This window comes from Lissotriton vulgaris, chromosome 10 (genome assembly GCF_964263255.1).
Source record: "Lissotriton vulgaris chromosome 10, aLisVul1.2, whole genome shotgun sequence".
NCBI lineage: Eukaryota > Metazoa > Chordata > Amphibia > Caudata > Salamandridae > Lissotriton > Lissotriton vulgaris.
In genome coordinates this window covers 702613272-702635717 of record NC_141698.1, presented here as the reverse complement: position 1 = coordinate 702635717, position 22446 = coordinate 702613272, and the positions used below count along the sequence as shown (strand labels likewise).

The 22446-nt window shown below is 46.3% G+C and overlaps 1 protein-coding gene across 2 annotated transcripts in view; it reads left to right on the top strand.

The window, feature by feature from the left end:
- CREM (cAMP responsive element modulator) overlaps positions 1-22446 on the top strand; it is a 791294-nt gene that overhangs the window by 465743 nt on the left and 303105 nt on the right. The window contains exon 5 of one of the 2 annotated variants that reach the window (XM_086941525.1): positions 19733-19875. The exons of the other annotated variant lie outside the window; for it this stretch is intronic. Coding sequence (XP_086797651.1) covers positions 19733-19875 — 143 coding nt within the window. The remainder of the gene's footprint in view (positions 1-19732; positions 19876-22446) is intronic. 2 annotated transcript variants of the gene reach the window in all.

Here is a 22446-nt window from a genome sequence, read left to right as displayed (position 1 = left end):
CAACAAGGCACCCGGTGCGGACAGCTACACAGCACTCTTTTACCGGACCTTTGCTGCGGAGGTGTATGATTCTCTAGTGCTCCTCTTTAACGCTATGGCGGAATCGGGTACGACCATGGGCTCCATGGCGGAGGCGGTTATCTCAATCATCCCCAAGCCAGGGAAGAATCCCACCATATGTGCCTCATATAGGCCTATAGCCCTGCTGAATATAGATGTCGAGCTGTATTCTGGTATATTGGCGTCCCGGTTACAGGACCTCATGCCCGCTATCATCCACCCCGACCAATCCGGTTTCATAAAGGGGCGTCAGACCCACGATAACACTCGCCGAGTAGTCCACCTCATTGAGAAGGCTACTCGCTTCCGTATCCCTGCTGTCCTGGTGGGAGTGGACGCGGAGAAAGCCTTTGATCGGGTGGACTGGGGGTTTCTGTTCCAGACCCTAGCGGCCTTTGGCTTCTCACCCAGATTCCTATCTACGGTGGGAGCAAATTACAGCTGCCCTCGTTCCAGGGTCTCGGTCAACGGCCACCTGTCGACCTTCTTTTCACACTCCCGTGGCACGAGACAGGGGTGCCCACTCTCTCCCCTGCTCTTCGCCCTGAGTATAGAGCCACTGGCGATCGCGGTGCGGGAGCACCCAGACATCAGGGGCCTGCCTTTCACAGGCAAACAGCATAAAATCGCTTTATTCGTGGATGACGTCCTATTATCCCTATCGGACCCCGCGACTTCCCTCCCTCATGTTCAGACCGAACTGGCGCATTTTGAGGTGGTGGCGGGCTTTAAAGTCAACTACGACAAGTCTGTTATCTTAAACCTCACGCTCTCCCTGGCAGAAGTAGGCAGCCTCCGCCCGCTGTCCCCCTTGCCGTGGACCCTTTCTTCCCTTTTGTATCTAGGAGTCCACCTTACCCCCACAGTTGGGAAGCTGTATGCTGCCAATTTCCCTCCCCTGCTGGCACGTATTCGCTCAGATCTGAGGCGATGGCTACCCCTGTACATCTCGTGGTTAGGGAGGATACACACAATCAAAATGACACTCCTTCCTAAGTTGCTATATCTCCTCCAGGCGCTGCCCATAGTCGTGGACGCTGACTTCTTTCGCTGTGTTAAAACCCTTATGCTCCGATTTATTTGGCAAGGTGGGCGAGCTCGCTTTTCCTTTGTCTCTCTTAGGCGCCCGAGAGGAGGGGGGGGCTTGGCCTCCCGGATGTACTTCTCTATTACAAAGCAGCGCAGCTCAGGGTGATGGTAGAATGGTCTCAGCCTCTGTCGGAAAAACACTGGCTGCATATGGACAGGAGTGTGGCGGGACGTTCGATATGGGACTTAGCTTTGAAGCCTAAGGGGGACAGACCCAAAAATGCGTTATATTAGCACTCCCACCGGCACCACCCTGAAGGTGTGGGGCTCGGTCGCCGGGGATGAGAGATGGACAACGTTCCCCTCCTGTTTTACGCCCATCCATTTCAACCCGGCGTTCCCTCCTGCCTTACTCGAGGGGCCCTTTGATGAATGGAGAAAGGGGGGTTGCTTCGCCCTTACTCATTTGTTCTATGGAGAGGCTCCGCTTACATTTGATAACTGTAGACGGGACTATGAGGTCCTACCAACGGAGCGATACCATCACGCCCAGTTGTTACACTGGGCGCTCTCCGCCGCTGTTCGCGACGCGGCCACTAGAACGCTTACCCCTTTTGAGGCCTTCATTTCCCGGACCACTGGCATGCGGGGAGGCATCTCCTTCCTATACCGTCACCTCTTGTCCATGGCGGCCTCCCCCAGACCACGATACATGGGCCTCTGGGAAGAATTGTTGAACTGCGGGATATCTGATATCCAGTGGTCACAATTGTGGAGAGACTTGGCAAAACACAATCATTCTATTGAACTTCGTGAGGCCCATCTTAAGACTATGATGGACTGGTATCTCCCCCCGCTAAACTGCATCACGTGTTTCCCGGCACTTCTGACAGATGCTGGCAGGGCTGTGGCATGTTAGGTGATTTTCGCCACATCTGATGGGATTGCCCCACTATCCGCCCCTACTGGGAGGAAATTCTTTCCCACATTAAGGACATCCTGGGCTACCCCGTGGCTGACTCAATGGCACATGTATTACTAGGACTCCGAGACCCTCTGCTGGAACATCAAACCCGGGCGGATAAGAAAATCCTTTGGTTGTGCATTGAGGCAGCGAAGACCACCCTAGCGGCTGCATGGCAAAAGAAGGGGGCCCCAGCAATCTTTCTGTGGTATGCTAGATTGTGGAGATTGTTAAGCATGGAACGCATGGCTGAGGTTTTTCTAGGCGATTTTAAGAATTTTGCCTTTCGTTGGGGTCCTCTGGTTCGATTCCAATCTAGGGTATTACCATCAGCAGTATACCCGCCTACGTTGCGGAGCCTACATCTCTTCCAAGTATGAATGCTGGTGCAAGGTTGGGTGTGAATGAGAAGGATGCCACCACCGGGGTGGGGGGGGGTTGGGGGTGGGGGTGGGTGAGGGAAGTTATAGTTTGGTTTGGACTTTTTTGCCATGCCTGTGGCGGAGGCACTCAGCTGTTCGCCCACAAGGACTTATGCCGGTTGCAGTTCTTCGCAACTAAAGTGATCCTATGGAGTCATGTTTATAAACTGGTGCGCACCTCTGGGCTATAGCTATGGTGACTGTTTAACTTAAGAGCCCTAGTGGCCCCGATGGATGGGTTGCCCATAATTTTCAGTTCCTCCCGCCTGCTTTGTTTAACCCCCTGCGAGGGATGTTGTGCGAGATTGTCGCAAGATTTTTTTTGTTTTTTTTCCCAATAAAATACACCTTTGACAAACAAAAACTGCTCTTACCACATCTGTTTAATCAGGCTACCCATCTTCTATGTCACTTAATACCTCCATGGTTTTAAAATAATACCATTTTGGTAGATATCAATGGTTTTTTCTTTTATATTTAAATGTATTTGAGTAGATTTTTTTTAGAAGTAGAGAAAGCTATGTACAGACAGATCAATTTAAAATTAATACATTTGTGTTCCAGTAGCTAGTGGAACCCTCCAAAGGAGTTGCTGTTTGTACATTTAATGTTTTCATTTTACTTTTTCATCACTTCCTCTTGGCAGTAGTTCCAAGTCCATGCAGAAATGTGCACTAGCTTCAAAATATTTTTTATTGTGGCTTAAATATGAGAACATGATAAGACATATTAAAAAAAGGTATGTGTATTGTCTATCTTTATAACTTATAAACTACTATATTCAAAGATAACAAAAACTAATTTTTAAATATTTAACATTATAAAGTAGACAAAATAATGATGGTGTTACTTTACAACCCAACATAAACTGTCATAATCCAAACAATTTTCACAGATTGGAAAACCTTAGACATTTAATATAAGCACATGGTAAGGAATGTTTCTGACTTGACTCAAAGAAACTTTAGTCGATCCATTTTAAAATAAAGATAATAAAAGTACAAAAAGGAAAAAAAGAAACATTTTTAAATCCAAGTCAATTTGCACAGTTCCAGTTTAGCTTTTGGCACCAAGCATGTTAAAAAACAATACAAATTAATTTAATAAATACTATTTACAAATATCCACATCACATTTGAGTTAATAAGGCTAAAACCACTTCATCTACATTCACATGGGATGTAGATAGAGATTAGGCGAGCACTGGATATAAAATGCATATTAAATTGAAATTAATAAGTCTGATGGAATAGCAGTTTCATCTCTAGTGCCAGGGCGTATTCGATACACAGACTATCTCATAATGATTTCAATCTGTCATTACATCATTCTTTAAATAGGCAATTATTACCATGCACGATATGCCTCCTCACCCCTATTCAGAGCTGATCTCTAGAGTTTTCCTTCTACTTAGATATGGCAGTGAAAAACATACAAATGGATCCAAGAGTTTCTTTAAAATAATATCATGCAAGACGGCATTGTTTAAAATTCATTTTCTTTCAAATTGACGTAAAGATCTAATTCGTTCTTTTTTATGAAACCCACAGAAAAACTGTATAGGGAGATCAGACTGCTCCGATCCACTGTCACAAGGACAAGGTACCAAGTCATCATGTCTAAACCTCCTCACGGGGAAGCCTAGCATGAGGATTACATTCAGCCGAAATCTAATCAAGATAAATCTGTGCTGCGAATTTCTTATATGCTGTAAATATGAATAACCCCCAAATGGTATAGTCGGGGAGTTATGGTACAACATCACTGTAGCCTTAGGGTAATTTGCATTTTGGTCCTCATGTGTCAATTTTGCTAAAAATGTAGAACTTAATTTTTCCTTTGTTATGGTTTAACGAAGACTCAGGGTAATGACAAATTCTTCCAATCCAAGTGCCAACAGTGAAGATCTCACATACCCGAGCCAGGGAATTTTACCAGTGTTAACCAGAGCTCGACAGTTTTTTGATTATTGCCTGGGTCAGGTTCACTGTATCCCTGCGCCAGATCAAATGCCACAGGAGTACCGGGGCAATCTGGATATTATCGATCAAATAAGGGATTTCCAATTCAAGATTGTAGTTGTAATTTGAATATGAAAAAGGGACGGCAAACAATTTTTGTAAAATCTATCCTCCAAAGTTTGTAGTTGGATTGCCGGGTCCATCCCCCATACCCCTGCCCCATAAGTTACTGCTGTTACTATCATATCCTGGTATATCTTTTTTATTGTTGGTACTGCTTTCGATCCTAGTCTTTTTGCAAAGGTTCAGATTGCTTCCATTCCCCGCTCCTCTGCTAACGCCTTGTTATTCACCATACATGCCCATGAATGTTTTGTCGAAGTGAACCCCTAAATCTGAAAGAAACAGTTAGTTATAGATTCATTACCTTCGAATTACCCCCAGGCATCAGACTGGATCGCAAAAGTTTTTTCGTCAATAGTATCCCTGCATGTCGGACAATGGCTTCGGTCAACTCCACATTCGTCGCTGGCATCGCCGTAGCTACATGGATGCCGCCCTTGTGCGCTGACTTCAGTTCCAGAGAGATCGATACCTCCAGTCACTTTTTGACTTACTTTCTCGACTTTTGTCGACATTGTTTTTTGAGTCCATCTACTCCTGGTGCACAAGGGATGCCTGGCTTCAAGGCTTGTGGTTCCTGTAACCGACTGATGTCAGTGATGGATCTTCACCTCATGTGCCTCTACTGCCTGGAGCGCAATCACGACTCCAAGTCGTGTTCGACTGACGAACCATGGTCCGACGTATATGCGTGAACGGTCCCGAAAGCTACTCAAGGCCCTGCAGTCGGCTCCTCGTCGCTCGATGTCCCGTTCACGTAGGAGGTGGAGGGACCGGCCGCGGAGCCACCATCATTCTTCATCCAAGTTTTTGCACTCGGGGTCAGGTAAGTTGAAGCACAAGAAGAAGCTAAAGAAGTATTGTCGCTCTTCGACTTCTCCCCGTCGTCAGCCGACGCGACGAGGGATGCGGGCGGTGCCCCTCCCACAGCTCCGCGTGTGGAGCCCGAAGGGTCGGCTCCAGTGTTTCCCCGCCTTCCTGAGACTGGGAGCGACCCCTGCCCAGCTTCGTCAGGTTTATGAAGAGATGCACGCCATGTTTGGGCAGCCCAACTCCACCAGGGTGCCTTTGGGTCCCGCGGACTCGGCTGGGAGCCCTGTTCCTTCGATGCCGGCTGCTCTGGCCTCAGCGCCGCAGGGTCCCCTTGAAACCAGGCCTGGATCCAGATCAGTGCTGGTCGACCTTGTTACGCCTGCCTCAATTCCACCGGCACCATGTCCACAGCGGCATCAGTTGTGTCACCAGCCGATGCCGACCCCAGTCTCCAACTCGAGGTAGACACGGAGCTGGAACTCCGTCGACCAACGCCAAATTCAGCACCAATGGGTACTTTTGTGCCCCTATTCTTCCCTGGCTCTTTGAGATCAGATTGGCAGCCAGAAGAGGGTGAGTAGGACTGGGAGGGGTCTGGGGACCCTTTGACCAACCAGTTAGGTTATGACCCAGACTGGAGAGAGGATCTGGGTGAAGCCATTGGTCTAGTTACCTCCCCAGACTTTGGCATGTTGTCTCCTTTTACCGTGGCTACGGAGGAGGGAGTGTCATACGCAGTGGTGTTGCGTAGGGCGGCCGAGGCTCTCCACCTCGAGCTACCTACAGTGGTAGTCAGGACTAACCTCCTGATAGAGGTGCTTCAACCGGCAGCAAACTCTTCGGAGCCCCTGCTACCGTTTAATGAATCCCTCAGAGACGTCCTTTTGGGCACCTGGTCCAGGCCTAACACAGGGGCTACTGTGGACAGGATGATTGCCTGACACCACGCCTACCCCCGGGCGACCCCACTCACCTCTCTTAACACCCCACCCCTGAGAGCTTGGTGGTCCAAGCCTCCACGTCCAAGGGCGCATTCCCTAACACACCACCCGATAGGGAATCCAAAAAGTTGGACCACCTTGGGAAGAAGAAGTTTTCTCCCTCCAGCTTGGGACTGCGGTTGGTAAGCACTGCATGTCTGTTGGGCCGTTACACCCACTCTGTGTGGAATACGGTAGTGCAGGTGCCGCCCCAGTGCCCGGAGGAGGCTCGGGCCCTGCTCTTCTGTGCAGTCGCAGAGGTGAGAGATGCAGCGAAGTTTACCATCCGCTGTGGGCTGTATACCGCCGATTTCCACTTCGGAAGCCCTTCGACACTACGCCTGGTTGAGGTCGACTGGTTTTTCGTGGTATGTCTAATCCACTCTTATTGACATGCCTTTTGATGACCGTCGCCTTTTCAGGGACAAGGCAGACAACGCGCTAGAGCGCTTTAAGGACTCTCGACCTACGGCCAGGTCCTTGGGCCTCCCCACCACCCACCCTGCGCAGTCTGCCTTTTGCCCCTTTCGTGGCTATGGAAAGCGTGCCCCGCCATGTCCCGCCCAGAGCCACAAGCCGGTGCAAGCTGTTTAGTCTCTGCTCGGCCGGATATGGGGAACCAGCGCCTTAGTTCTAGGGGCCAGCGGGCGGACCTGTCCACCACAGCCCCCTCTGCTGCAGCCTCCAGACCCTCCTAGTCTGACGTTTCAGGGCCATCAAACGCCAGTGCGCATCAGGATTCGCCATCACCTCCCCCACTGGCGCATCATCAAGTCAGACAGGTGGGTTTTGCAGATAGTCCAAAGGGGCTACTCCTTCCCCTTCGAGACTGCCCCTCCATCCATGACACCTCAGTACCATCGCATGTCGGAGGATCATCTGGCCAAGGGAGCCATCGAGCGCGTTCCTGTCCCAGAAGTAGTTTGTGGTTGTTATTCCCACTACTTTCCGGTGCCCAAGAAGGACAAAGGCCTGCGTCCTATCTTGGATCTCAGGAACGGCAACCTCTTCCTCCAGAAAGAGAAGTTTAAAATGTTGACGCTCGCTCAGGTCCTGTCTGCCCTCGACCCTGGAGACTGGATGGTAGTGTTGGACTTGCAGGACGCTCACTTTCACATCCCCGTCCTGCCAGCCCACCGGCGCTATCTGCGGTTCACGGTAGGCCACAAGCATTTTCAGTTTATCGTGCTCCCCTTTGGCCTTACCAGCGCTCCTCCGGTGTTCACGAAAATGATGGCAGTGATCACAGCTCATCTGCGCATATCAGGGGTCCAGTCTTCCCCTATCTCGACGACTGGCTGTTGAAGGCGAGCTCGCCACAGGCTGTCGAATCCCACCTCCAGACTACGGCCGACCTCTTGCATTCACTGAGGTTCACCATCAATGTGACAAAGTCATACCTTAGTCCCTCTCAGAAGCTCCTTTTCATCGGAGCGATTCTGGACACAGCTCAGTTTCGGGCTTATCCTCACGAGCAGCAAGTCCAAGATATTCAGGCTATGATTCCGATCTTTTAGACTCTATCCCGGGTTTCGGTCAGAATGACCCTGAGGCTACTATGCCTCATGGCCTACTGCATCCTGCTGGTGGCATATGTGAGCTCTGCAGTGGGACCTGAAGTTCCAGTGGGCACAGCATCAGGGGAATCTTTCCGATTGTGTCCAGATCTCGGAGGGCACTGTACGTCATTTGCAGTGGTGGCTAACAAACTGGGATTAGGTCAACAGCAGATCCTCTTTCTTCCCCAGCCAGAGTTCACAATGGTGACAAATGCATCACTGCTGGGGTGGGGCGGCCACATGGGAGAGGCGGAGATTAGAGGCCCCTGGTCTCCAGCGGAGTTCGGACTCCATTTCAACATCCTGGAGCTTCGTGCGATTCATCTTGTACTAAAGGCATTCCTTCCCTCTGTCAGCGGAAGAGTAGTGCAGGTGTTCACGAACAACACCACCGCCATGTGGTACTGCAACAAACAGGGCGGGGTGGGGTCATGGACCCTATGTCAAGAGGTTCTCTGCCTTTGGAGATGGCTGGAACATCGGGGCCTATCTCTGGTGGTTCAACACCTGGCAGGTTCTCTGAATGCCAGGGCGGATGAGCTCAGCCGCAGGTGCATGATGGATCACGAATGGTGTCTTCACTCGGAGGTGGTGCAAGGTCTCTTTCAGCAGTGGGGAGAGCCTTGGTTAGATCTATTCGCCACCAAAGAGAAAGTGCAATGTCAGCAGTTCTGCGCGTTGGAATTTCCAAGGCGGCACTCGCTGGGCGACACTTTTCGTCGCGAGTGGAGTTGCGGTCTTCTATACACCTTTCTGCCTATACCACTTCTGCCCAGAGTGCTGAAGAAGATCAAGCGTGACCGGGCCCAAGTCATTCTTGTGGCCCCGGATTGGGCACAAAGAATCTGGTATCCCGAGCTACTGCACATGGCCATCGATCCTCCGATCAGACTGCCTCTTCGGGAGGATCTTCAGTCGCAGCAGCAGGGGATGGTCCTCCACCCAAACCTGTCCAGCCTCCACCTCCTTGCTTGGAGACTGAGCGGCGACAGTTGACAGCTTTCGATCTTCCTCCCGAAGTCTGTAATGTTATCTTGGTAGCCAGGTGTCCCTCCACCAAAACAGTGTACGACTGTAGATGTGGCATGGTGCCCAGCAAAGGCTGTGGATCCCCTTTCTGCCCCATTTCAGAGGTTCTTCTCTTCATTCTTTCTTTGGCCCAACAGGGCTCTGCTCTGAGCACTCTCAAAGGCTATCTTTCAGCTATTTTGGCCTTCTTTCGACTGCCTGACTAGCCTTCTCTTTTCAAGCCCCTATTGTAAATCGCTTCCTTAAGGGTATTACTCACTTGTTTCCTCCAACTCCTTTTGTGATGCCCCAGTGGGACTTGCACCTGGTTCTTATTTATCTTTATGTGTGCTCCTTTCGAGCCGCTCCATAACTGTCCTCTCAGACTCCTGACCCTTGAAACTGCCAATCTGGTTGCCATCAACTCTGGTCGCCGGGTGAGTGAGCTACAAGTCATTTCTTCTAAGCCTCCTTTCCTGGCTGTTCATCCGCACAAAGTTGTACTCCCCACTAGGTCTTCTTTTCTTCCCAAAGTGGTTACATCTTTCCATATAGGACAGACCTTCACTTTGCCCACCTTCTTTCGGCCTCCGCATCCTTCTAAAGAGGCTCCACCGTCTGTATCCAAAATGTGCGCTTTCGTTCTATCTGGATCGTACAATACAATTTCGGGTGGATGGCCGGCTCTTTGTTGGTTACATAGGCGCCAAGAAGGTCAGGTCCTGCAAAAACGAACCATCTCCCGATGGGTTGTTCTTTGCATCGAAATCTGCTATTCCTTAGTGAAAAAGGAACCTCCAGTGGAGTTTCGTGCCCATTCCACAAGGGCGACTGCAGCCACTACTGCTTTGGGACATGGAGTCCCCCTTCGTGACATCTGCCAGGTAGCTATGTGGGCTTCACTGCACACCTTTACCAAACACTACTGCCTGGACAGCCAAGTCCGGAGAGAAGGCTTTTTCGGCCGTTCAGTTCTTCAGGATTTTCTGGTGTGAACTTGGTTTGCAGACCCACCACCGGGGTTGGTATTGCTGCGGTATCTATTTTGAGGTATTCATAACTAATTGTTTCTTTCAGATGAACAAGTTACATACCTTCGGTAACAATATATCTGTAAGAGACATAGATTAGTTATGAATTCCTCACCACCCCACCCATCCTCCCCGTTCTGCGAACTGACTTCTAGGGTAAGGGACTTTCCTTTCAGGACCCTAGTTTTTGTGCACCAGTGGTCAGTGTCTTGCATGGCTCTGCACTTCTGGTTTGGAATGTTGTGTAAAGAACTGATGTCAGCGCGCAAGGGCGGCATCTAAGTAGATATTGTGATGTCATTCCAGCGACCACAACGCCAACAACGAACGCGGAGTCGACCGACGCCACCTATTGATGCGCAGGGGTATCCCTGAGAATTCTCAGGATCCAGTCTGATGCCTGGGGGTAATTCTAAGGTGGAGAATCCATAACTGATCTATGTCTCTAACAGATATATTGTTACTGAACGTAAGTAACTTCTTCTTTAAGGTGGTCCGCAGCTGATTGCATTTTGCCTTTTCCAGCTGTTTCTGATTAGCTTGAAAAGCGATGAACTCTCCCCTGAAAAAGATTTTGATGCTTCCCATACCGCGAAATAGGGAGCCAAATTAATTGAGAGTGTGACACATCTATTCTATCCAGCTCTCCATAGTTCTGAATGTTTTCTTGAAGATCCATTTGGATCTGTGCGACTCAGGTGCTGGTCAACAAATATCTACGGTAATTACCGAATGATCTGTGAATGCATTGACCATTATTTTGGTCTGAGCTCTAGAAAATGTTTGAGATTTTAAAAAGAAGTCTCTACGAATTGTATCTTTTGGAATGACAAGTGTATTGTCTTGTTTTTGGATGGTCGTTATGTCAGGGATCTACCAGTGCTAAATCTTGTTTTTTTAGATGAAATATCTTAATGATTTAAGGTTGATGTTCATCAACGCGAGATGAATCTAAGGCAATATTTGACAATAATTTGAAATTGCTGCCTAACACTAGAGAACCAGGCGGTTTTTTTGCAATACTGTATATGGCTTCAAATGCTGAGGGTGAATCCTTGATAGGACCATAGTTGCTCACAAAATATATTAACTGCTCTTGAATCAGAGTTTTCACCCAGATCCATGCCTGGATCAATTATTATCCCAAGTATCTCACATGGTAGCTCTTTGCCAATCAGAATTGCTATGCCTCTAGTTGCAATCTGTGATGAAGCAAAAAAAAGAGCTTTGAATGTAGCCTGGTGTAGCTAAGGAAGAATTATTGGCTTTAAGGTGCATTTCCTGCAATAGTATTACACTTGCTTTTAATGATTGAAACACGCTAACATCTCCCAAAGTTGAAACCTAGTATTTAAACCATTCTCATTGCCTGATATAATTCATTAATAATCTAGAAGCCATATCTTACTGTTTGAAAAAACATTTTGATAAATTGTCTGCTTAATACGAAATCCATCAACTCTGCTACATATTTTTTGATGCCTTCTAAAGGCCTCGCCCCCTCCCTTCCCCTCCCACCAAGCCCTAGCTCAGTATCCCTCCTCTCTCAAGAACCAAAACCCTGAGAGTCTCACCCGTCTCTGACTTTATGCAGGGAACTGCCATTTAGAATGGCATAGTTATACAACTGCACTAACTTTATGCTAGAGTGTCCCCCCCAAAAAAGAGTAGAAAAAAGGGTAAATAGGAGAAGAAAAAAAGAGGGAAAAATTTGCAAAAAAGAAAATTTGTGAAGGAAAACATTTAATTTCCTATTTATATTTCTTTGCAGTGTCATTGCTTTTGGAAGGTATTCTTAAGACTTCTTAGGAATACCCTTTATCTCTCCGCTTCTGAATAACGAATTAGAGAAGTTCATTGGCTTGTTTCACTGATGAGAAGGTACAAAAATGTCCCTCAAACATTACTTTGAGTTTGAATTGCTGGATCAAAGCGGCCTGTATTCCCTGTTTGAAGGAAACAATAAAAGATCCCAGTTTTTGGTGACGATGTGCTGTGGCCGCTGACATATCGAAAAAAATATTGAATGCAAAATTGTCCACTGTCTGATAACCATTATTTTGTAAAGTTTTTGAAAGAATCTTCTCTTTTAATCAATAGTCTCCCAAATTGACCACAAACGTACTGGGATACCTAGCATTTGGGGAATGGAAAGAAGGAACTCGATCCACACGCATGATAGAAAGGTCATCCATGTTATCTTGATGCCCAGGAATTACATATTGTTTAAGTAGATCAGAAATTAATTTATTCATGTCCTGGCCCCTCTCCCTTCCTTCTGGAACCCCCACAAGTCATAGGATTGAGCGGCAAGCTCTGTTTTCCATGTCTTCTAGCTTAATCTCTAGTTCAGATATTTTAACTTTATCTTTTGTAACAAAGGAATCCATATTGATATGACAATCTTCAATATTAGAGATCCTCTGCTCAGCCTGATTCAATCTGATATTAAGCTGTTGGATATTATCATTAATTTAATTAGGTTGTTGATGGAGATCCTTGCGGGCTCTGGCTTGAGAATCTTTCATTTCCTTATGTACTCCGAAAATATGCTGTAATATTCCAGCCAAATATGGAGAGTGATCCACTGCAACCGTATCCACATGGTCATCTATTGAGCTCTCATTACCAAAGGAAATCTAAGAATGTAACCAAAGGCAGTGCAGGATGTATAAAGAATGCTTGAGAATTATCACCCTCGCGCTGAATGTTTTCTCCATTAGGAAAGACTGAGGAGATTAATTCCTTTACCATAGTAACCACATTTTTCTGAGAATTTATGGGAGGTAAGATAGTAGTCTGTAACAACTGTAACAGCGTCTAATTTTTTCTGCAGGCCGAAATTGTTTTATTTACCCTTCCGACACTGATGGAGAGAACAGTGGATAGATCAAGGTTGGGAATGAGCTTTTATCACAGACTGGGCCAAACCTCCACATCTGATGAGTTTTAGCGATTTGTGAAGAATCCTGCTTCTTCTAAGGAAAGATTTATTTCCTGAAGAGTCAGCATTGAATCTGGGGAATGGGCTAATCAGGCAAGATTCTGATGAGCAGGGCTGTCCGGGATAGCTCCTTTTCGAACCTTTGTCTCCCCTCTCCTGAGGGAGAGTAACAAAATCCAATTCAAGATTGTGAGTTTCTGACAGGGAGGAAGCAACTATCACTTTTGGGTTGGCTGTCTTCTCTTTCCATGGTCTTCAAACCACCTGCGACCCCTTGATAGTTACGAGTCCAAAAAGCCTTGACGGACTTAGGTGGAGCTCGGGTTTTGCTTGTTGCCTTGCGAATGGATTACTCCTTCATTGGATCAGAAATTAAGGGGGGTTGTTGGGAGGATGGGGAGAGCTCGCAGCTTTTAGACCATAGAATAAAGTTCTTCAAGAGAGCGATTGACTATGTGTGACCTGTGCAGTATAAGTTATCTTGGCACCTCAATGATTGGCAGAAGCAAAGGAAGCCACAAACCGCACCCAACTCTATGTGGGCCGTCTCCGCTGCCGCCAACGTTGCTGCCGCCTTCTGGGGTGCCTAATGTACCTTCCTGAAGTTGCCTCGATGATTCAGCCCCATGTCCGTCTAGGGCGCTCAAGAATCTGCAGTGCTTGTGTGTTTTCCAGACAGTGCTCTGGTGTTTTGAATTGAAAGAAACCCCCAGGTATATAATCATTGATGTGGTCACTGGCGTAAGAATAGCCCCTGCAGTGCAGAGGGGCCGGTTGCTCCAGGGATCCCTTCCAGTACTATGCAAAGGCGTGACTGAGAGCCCCTGACTGGGTCTGGAGCGTGTGGGGCTTCGTGCACTTTGCAGAGGGGCCCCTGCCAGTTTTGTTACGCTACTGGATGTGGTTTTAGAGCTTATTGTGAAGTCTGTGCTCACTTAGAAGGGTTTGTTGCACAAGATTCTCAGGCTTCCCCTCTCCCCCTTCCATGTGCCCTTTATTGGCAGATAGAATCGCAGGCTTTTACTTGCTTGTGGAAATGTTTGTGTGAAAGCATCTGAATTCAGTAGCGTCAAAATGCGGAAGAGGTGGACTGGCAAATGTTTCATGCCTGTCTTGGATGTTTCATAAAGACGCTGTGTCCGCTGCTCTTCTTTCCCTACATGTATGAAAACAACAGGAGAGAACCCATAAACCACGTTGGGATGGGTGCAATATGTAGATAAGAACAATTCCCAACAGGTATTATGCAGAGACAGTTTTAAAGATGTATGCAATAAGCATTACAAAGAAAGGAATAGCCAAGGAGTCAAAAAGTTTTTCATAGAAAGTGGTATTATTTCCAAGGTGGTTGAGGGTCAATACAGTTAAAGCAGCACTGTACAGAGTGGATCGTGTGACAACCCGGTGACACTTGGTGCAGGTGCTATATACAATCAGTGACATGTGAGTGTGCAAGTGTTTTAAAATAACAGCAGTGGCGACGCATTAAACAGAATTCACAACATCAAATAATGGCCCCGGTAGAGACAAGTAATCGTTACTCGAAACAAAGTTATTAGGATGGGAGCACAAGATGTGGAATGCTTCGTTAAATTCAAGCTGTCTAGTCGACGGCGTTTCGATCCCTGTTGTTCGGGATCCTCATCAGGACGGGGTTGTCGATGAGAACAGTGCTGTGGGTATAAAGGGGAGTTTGAGCGCGTGGACTGGGGAAGGAGAGCGCGCAGGGGAAGGGGTGCAAGATTGTGAAGTTCGGACTGATTTGCGAACTAAGACGTGTCTTGAAGTGGGGAGTGAAGGACCGGACCGTGACAGGGGTTTAGTGGTTTTAGGGGGTGTCTAGGGTATGGTACACTATGGGGTAAACTATCCGTTTTACACTGGTTGAGTCATGGTCGCGCCATGCGGATGACTGTAAAAACTTACATTCTAGCTTTCCTAGGATGGCATAGTCCAAGTCCTGGTTGAAAACTCAGTCTTTCAAGGTTACTAAGGGTTTAAAATGATACGGCAGAGTTTTAGAAAGAGACTGCCTACATTAGTGGCGGTCAGTTGCCTTGGTAGAGGTAATTACCTGGATGATTCTTCCGTCTGGGCAGCGAGCGGTGTTGGCGAGTCCTGGAAGGGCCAAGGGGAGAAATGGAGGGAAATTATTTAACGGATTGCCCAAGGCGGCAAAAATAAGTCAGTTAGACTTCTGAGTTTTCCGAGCGTGCTCAAGGCATGCTCCAGAGTGTCCATTACCTGACTGAATCAGGGAGGATGGCCGTAACCGGGGTCTGCTGTCACAGCGGGTTGCAGGCAATGAATGCACTAGCTATCCGCGGTAGTGAACCTGCTTAAGAAGTCAGGAGAGGAGCGGCCAATGGGGTGGAGTCACGTGGTATTTAGAGGTGGGGCAGGGGAGTGTCCCGGTGAGCCATAGGCTGTCCCGGGGCCGAGTCTCTGGTAGGAGTGAGGGAGGCCTCTGGGTAGTTTACTAGGTTACCTAAGAGATGCTCGAGAGGAATGAATAAGCAGTTTCTTGGAGCGAGCGCGCATGATGCGGTGGGCGGGCAGGGTGGGACTAATTACGTACAGGTATTGGCGTAATTGGGGCTGGTTTACGTTGTGATCAACAGACATCGTGCTCTGTAATACATTTGTGACAGTATACAATATACATCTGTGAATCTAAGGAAAAAGCATTTCATAAAAACAATTTCACATAAGTTCACATAGTCACGGAAGCACTTGTAGAAGAAAGGAACGGACATATAGTTAGAGACAGAGTTAGGAGGGATTAGATGGAGATGGTACTTGTCCATTCATCAAGGGTATTGAGCCCTCGGTTTACTGAGTCCACTTTAGCTATCCATTTGCATTCTGCCCTGTTGAGAAGGATGGCCATGTTGCCGCCCCTGATAGGCAGAGTAGGTTTTTCAATGACTAACCATTTAAGGTCAGTGTCTGAATGTGATTTCTCCAGGAAGTGTTGGACCAAAGGAGCTGTAAGAACTTTACAATTAATTCTACTTTTGTGTTGAATTATTCTTTGCTTGACCATTTGTGTGGTCTGGCCAATATAGATTAGTCCACATGGGCAACGGATGGCATATATGACGTTTTGAGTCTTACAGTTCGAATGGTGAGTGAGTTGGTGGGTCTGTCCATTGTAGACAAATTCCTTGGTGTTGTAGGTGAGTTCACAAACGCTGCATGATTGGCATTTGAAGTGTCCTTTCACTGGTGGCATTCCCCAGGCTGCAGTGATGCTTTGTTTGTCCGTGGAGGTAGTGGGCCATGTGATTGCCCGGACCAGATGGTTTGCGATGTTGTTACCTCTCTGGTATGAGAACAGTGGTGGTTCACGGAATTGTTCATCAAACCTCAGTATTGTCCAGTTTTTTTTGATTATCTTTGCAATCCTGTTGCTGTCCGGGTTGAAGACAGAGACAAATGGGATTCTGTTCATGGTTTTACGGTTTTGGTTTGGAACCAGTAGATTTTCGCGATGGTTGTACCATGCGCGTTTCTTGGCTTGGTTGATTAGGCGGCGTGGATAGCCCCTGTTGATGAGTTTGGTGGCCAGGATGTCAGCTTCTCTGAAGTAATCTTTGCGCCATTTGCAATTGCGCCGGATTCGGAGGAATTGGCCAAACGGGAGACCATCTCGTAGGCCTCTTGGGTGGTTGCTCGTGTAATGTAGCAAGGTGTTGCGTTCTGTGGGTTTTCGGAAGAGCGAGGTTCCCAGTTTTCCTTCTTCCGCGTGTATGATCACATCAAGAAATGGAAGGTCATTTGTTTTGGTTTCACTGGTGAATTTGAGGTGTTCCTGTGATGAATTAAGCCAGGTCATGAAAGGTTGCAAGGATTCAGCAGTTCCATTCCAAATCAAGAGAATGTCGTCAATGTAACGACGCCACAAATGGATTTGTGGTTGATATGGATTAATGGGGTTCAGAATCAGTGTTTTCTCTAGGTTGTGGACATACAGAATGGCAAAGTTCGGGGCAAAGCAAGCGCCCATAGATACTCCCTTAATTTGGAGGTAGTATGTGTTCTTATACAAGAAGTAGTTGTTTTGTAGTGCCACCTTCAGCAGGTTCATGATGAATTCCGTAGGAATTTTAGCTGGTTGGGGTCTAGAGTTTAATAGGTTCTTGATTACCTCTAGACCTTCATCATGAGGTATATTCGTATAAAGGGACTCGATGTCCAGACTGGCCATGGTTTGGGCGTCTAGCTCAAAGGGTTTGTCCTCTATGGTGTTGATGAGGTCCATTGTGTCTCGTATGTAAGTGTCCGTAATCGGTACAAACTCCTTGATCACAGCATCCAGATATTTGCCAAGGGGTTCCAAAATGGAGCCACAACCTGATATGATGGGGCGTCCAGGTGGGTTGTTGGCGTCCTTATGGATCTTAGGCAGGACGTACAGGACCGGTGTTCGAGGGTGGGGATTGTTCAGGAATTCAAATTCCTTTTTAGTAATGGTGTTCATATCTTTGGCTGAGGTGGTGATGTCAAGGATCTTTTGTCTGATATCGGCCAAAGGGTCTTTGGAGAGAGCCCGATAGTGAAAGACTGAGTTTTCAACCAGGACTTGGACTATGCCATCCTAGGAAAGCTAGAATGTAAGTTTTTACAGTCATCCGCATGGCGCGACCATGACTCAACCAGTGTAAAACGGATAGTTTACCCCATAGTGTACCATACCCTAGACACCCCCTAAAACCACTAAACCCCTGTCACGGTCCGGCCCTTCACTCCCCACTTCAAGACACGTCTTAGTTCGCAAATCAGTCCGAACTTCACAATCTTGCACCCCTTCCCCTGCGCGCTCTCCTTCCCCAGTCCACGCGCTCAAACTCCCCTTTATACCCACAGCACTGTTCTCATCGACAACCCCGTCCTGATGAGGATCCCGAACAACAGGGATCGAAACGCCGTCGACTAGACAGCTTGAATTTAACGACGCATTCCACATCTTGTGCTCCCATCCTAATAACTTTGTTTCGAGTAACGATTACTTGTCTCTACCGGGGCCATTATTTGATGTTGTGAATTCTGTTTAATGCGTCACCACTGCTGTTATTTTAAAACACTTGCACACTCACATGTCACTGATTGTATATAGCACCTGCACCAAGTGTCACCGGGTTGTCACACGATCCACTCTGTACAGTGCTGCTTTAACTGTATTGACCCTCAACCACCTTGGAAATAATACCACTTTCTATGAAAAACTTTTTGACTCCTTGGCTTTTCCTTTCTTTGTAATGCTTATTGCATACATCTTTAAAACTGTCTCTGCATAATACCTGTTGGGAATTGTTCTTATCTACTTCTTTCCCTACAGCCATTAGATTGGCGTGAGCGCGGCAGCTGTTACTGGGAAGCAGTTTAGACGAGGAGCATGACGGGAGATCCCTTGCTTTCCTCGTACCCAGTAGGATACTGCCATTATCAATTCAGTGATTTATCATCAGATTTGCGCTTTTCACATTATTAGTATTGCTTAAAATGTGCAGAGTAGTGGTTCCTACCCATCTCAAGAGTAAGCATCCAGATAATATATTAACTGGAAAAAACAGTATTGTTTGGTGCTGCACAGAAGCCAAATCACCCCATTTAATAAATACTTTGAGTGGAGAAACAATACTCCTGTTAATCTAAAGTCCAGCTTGCACTATTGGAATAAGCACTGTTTATACCACTTGATTGAGGAAACAACTTTAGGTAGTTGCTGCTTACAGACTATTGGCTGGCCGCTGGCGCCTGCCAAGAAGACTATTGTGGGCAAAGTGGACAAGTGTTAATAGGTGGATTTTTGTTAAGAAAGCAGTATCGTTTATCTTGCAACAAACATGCAGCAGAGTCACTATAACAACAGAATTTTGAACTTTTGTACCTTTTAGATGGATTTCAATTGATTTCAATAAAAGACAAGCAGCAACTTTGGCCATTAGTTTAACTTAAATTGGCTTTATGCTGTTGACTCACTTCATCTTAAGTTTTTTTAAAAAAGACTATGAGGTTAATTAAGTGCTTAGCAGGCTACCTGCCAGCCCACTGACTTGGCAGAGGTCCTGGCCTCCTCCTACCATGCCTTGGACACCCTGCTGTGCTGTGTAACTAAATCAAAATAGTAGTAATGACAGCTGATTTCTATGTCAGGGATGTAGTCTTTATTTTCTATATTGGAAAAATAAACCCCCAAATCTAGGTCTTATGTTTGCGAAAGACAATATTAACGGTCCTGACATGCAGGGTAATGTTTTCTTGTGCGTAGGAGACCTTGACTCTTTTTCTTGCCTTTCAGTGCATTTACACGGTGGCCCTATGACGCCATTGGAAACCTAGCGATTCTTCCTCCGCTAAATGAATTGTTGAAATTGCAGGTTTGTTGGGGAGTAAGCTTTAAAACATGACTCCTTCTGCGCCAAACTATAAATAACCTCCCATGTCTTCTTTGAACTTGACTATGAACTGAGGTTTACTGGAGAATTAAGAGATAACTCAAAATCTCTGACTGCTGCTTTGATTTGGTCACTCTTAATTTAATATCAGATGTGGATACCACTGCAAAGATGAAAAGGGTTGGGGATAGCAGGATTCACACTGATAGAACATGACAACTAAGAGCACTACATATTAAGAAAAATACTCCGTTATCCACGCTTTACTGGTAAGTGTAACAGCTAGTCTCCACGTCTTCTGTACTAAGCACTTTTTAGTTCTACTACAGAAAGACATGCAGACTAAAAACATCATCTTGTCATTTCCTGTATTCAGTTCTATTGGAGTCTGCTATTTTGGTAGGAATTACAAATATAACTATAATTCTGCATTTTAGAAAACATTTGAATGATCTGTCTTCTGATGTTGCTGGAGTTCCAAAGATTGAAGAAGAAAAGTCTGAAGAAGAAGGACCTCAATCTGCTATCACTACCATGGCTGTGCCAACATCCATCTATCAGACTAGCACTGGTCAATACAGTATGTAATTTAATGTAATAGAGAATAATTAAATTACTCCTCACTGAACACCCCTCTTAGATTCTTAAGCTTTGACTAATTATCCATCCCCAGAGAGTATCCTGACATTCTCTTTTCAATACTGACATTTTAAAAATAAACTGTTTTCTTGTTTATACATACATGTATGCATTGCCGTCGCCTCGCGCTACTCCAGCACAAGAAAAAAGTCGCACTCAGAATTTACGATTCGTGGAAAAATGTGTATTTATTGACTTTGACGCGTTTCGGCAACACAGTCTTTGTCAAAAAGTCATACAATGACCCTGGGAGTGAGCTTATGAACACTTCCTGCATGTTGATAGACATAGAAACAAAGTGCATGTTAATGGTACATCTTAACATTAGGAAAACAGACTTCAAAAATATCTCCCTACAAGTATACATACATACAAGTAAAAAAAATGAAAACCCCATTGTGGAAACTAAAAAATACAATATTTTATCTCGGAATGGTGAACATTGCCAGCTCCACGGACTCCTACTGTGGTTGGTACATATGGAGTTTTGTTTTTGTTAATTTTAGAAAAGTTAATTACGTTTTGGAAAAACAATCATAAGAGTGATATGCACTTAATATCAATACCTCCACTTTTAAAAGTATTTTGATCAGTGTGTTTACAGGATGAAATGTAACAAATGTAACCTACAACATCTAACAATGGAAGGAGAGTAATAGGGTGGTAAGAGAGAGGGGAAAAAAGACTAAAGAAGAATAAAGAGATCAATGTGTCTGACAGCAAGGTGTTTATGCATACATATCAATATATTTTACTATATGACAGTTTGATTGCTAAAACACAGTCAAAAAGTACAAAGTCATGGAGGTTGAACTTTTTACTAGAAAGCTTTCTAACTTTTTCCCCAAACAGGCTGTGTCTTGGGTTTCCATAAGAAATGTTGGAGAGTGATGTTATATGACCCTCTTTTATAAATTAGCAATTCTTTACATGCTTGGAATGAGACTTTACCTCTCCAATTGTTTAAAATGATTTTACATTCAAGGGTGAGAATTATGTCCAAAAGTTATCTATCATTTATGTCTGCAATGAGTGGATCATGGGGGTCAATTAGTAGGTAAGCAAAACAAAAGTTAGTTTTGATTTGTATTGCATCCTCAGCAACTTTAAAGATTTATTTCCAGAATTCTTTAACTAAATGATAATAAAACATAATAGGGTCTCCCGTTGTTACATTATAATTCCTTCATAAAAGGTCATCTCATAGCTTTATTTCATATTGACATTGTGGGGTGGGAAATGTTCTGTGGAGTCGATGAAATTTGGTTTGAGATAAAGAGGGTGTGATTTTATTCTTAAAAACTGACATCCAGATTTCCTACCAGGGGAGGTCAATTTTACTTGGGATGTTTTTTATTTCCCATTTGGATTATGTATGTCTGTGTGGTTTCGGTAGGAGTAGGGAATTCAAGGAAGAAGTAGAATTCTATGTCGGGACCGGAGGCTCCGATTATGCTATTCTCTCTTCGCTTTATTCATATTACAAACTCCACAGCAGCTTTATTAACATCATAACAGAACCTTTATCCCAATAGGGAAAAAGCTGTCCACAGGAAACAAAATACTCTCCTTCCTAGCTGTCCCTCCTCTTTCTTTGCTGCTCCGCAATGCCAGATAAGTCTCCTTCCCTTCTCTCGGGGTGTTGGGAGCGGGGGCTTTGGTTTACTGCCGTTGTGATTGTTGTGGGCAGCGGACCCGTGTTTTCACTTTTGCGGGACCCTGATCCGCCTTGTGGGGCTTGTGTAGGATTGAAACAGTTCCTATACAGGTCCCCTGCCGCAGGAGCGGGTTCGCTCCTTTCGCGGCTGCACATCTGGAGTGCGGACCGCTATTTTGGCCGCCAGGGGGAGCTCCCACGTCTTGTTGGTCGCAGCGGCGCGTCTCCTCAGTGAGGGGACGCGCCGCGAGACCAACGGACCGGAGAGCCTTTGTCCCCTACCGCCACACCTGAACGCCTCCGAGGGGGGGTCCGTACTCCCGGCATATTTTATAACCTGAACGCCCCGGCAGGGGTCGGTAACAAGCGGTGCTGCCGCTTGAACGCCTGAAGGTGAGTGCTCATTTTCGAAGGCTGCAGCCTTTAGCGCGTTGGGTGGCGGTTGGCCGGGTCAGGGTTTCCTGAGGGCAAAAGCGCGCTAAGGGCCTGAGCAACCCCTATCCGTTTCACCTCGCCTGAAGTTTTTGCATCCTGCCAGGTTGCCCATAATACAGAAGGGGTCCCCCCTTTTATCTTGTTCTGTGCAAAACTTCCGTGGTGTGAGGGGGGTGTTCTTGCCTAGGGGTCTAGGTTTTCTTGACTGGAGACTTTATTTCCTTGACTGGTGATTGTTTCCTTAGAGCGTCAGGCTCCCTGGTGGTCGCTTTTGTGTCTAGGTATTGTGCTGTGGTTGTCAGAATGAGTCACGAGCAATTTTATGAGGAAGAACAGGTCCAGTACTTACCTGTAGACGACCAGTTGTTCGAGGCAGTGGATGAATCCATATTTAAGTGCGTGAGTGATGTGGTGGGTCCA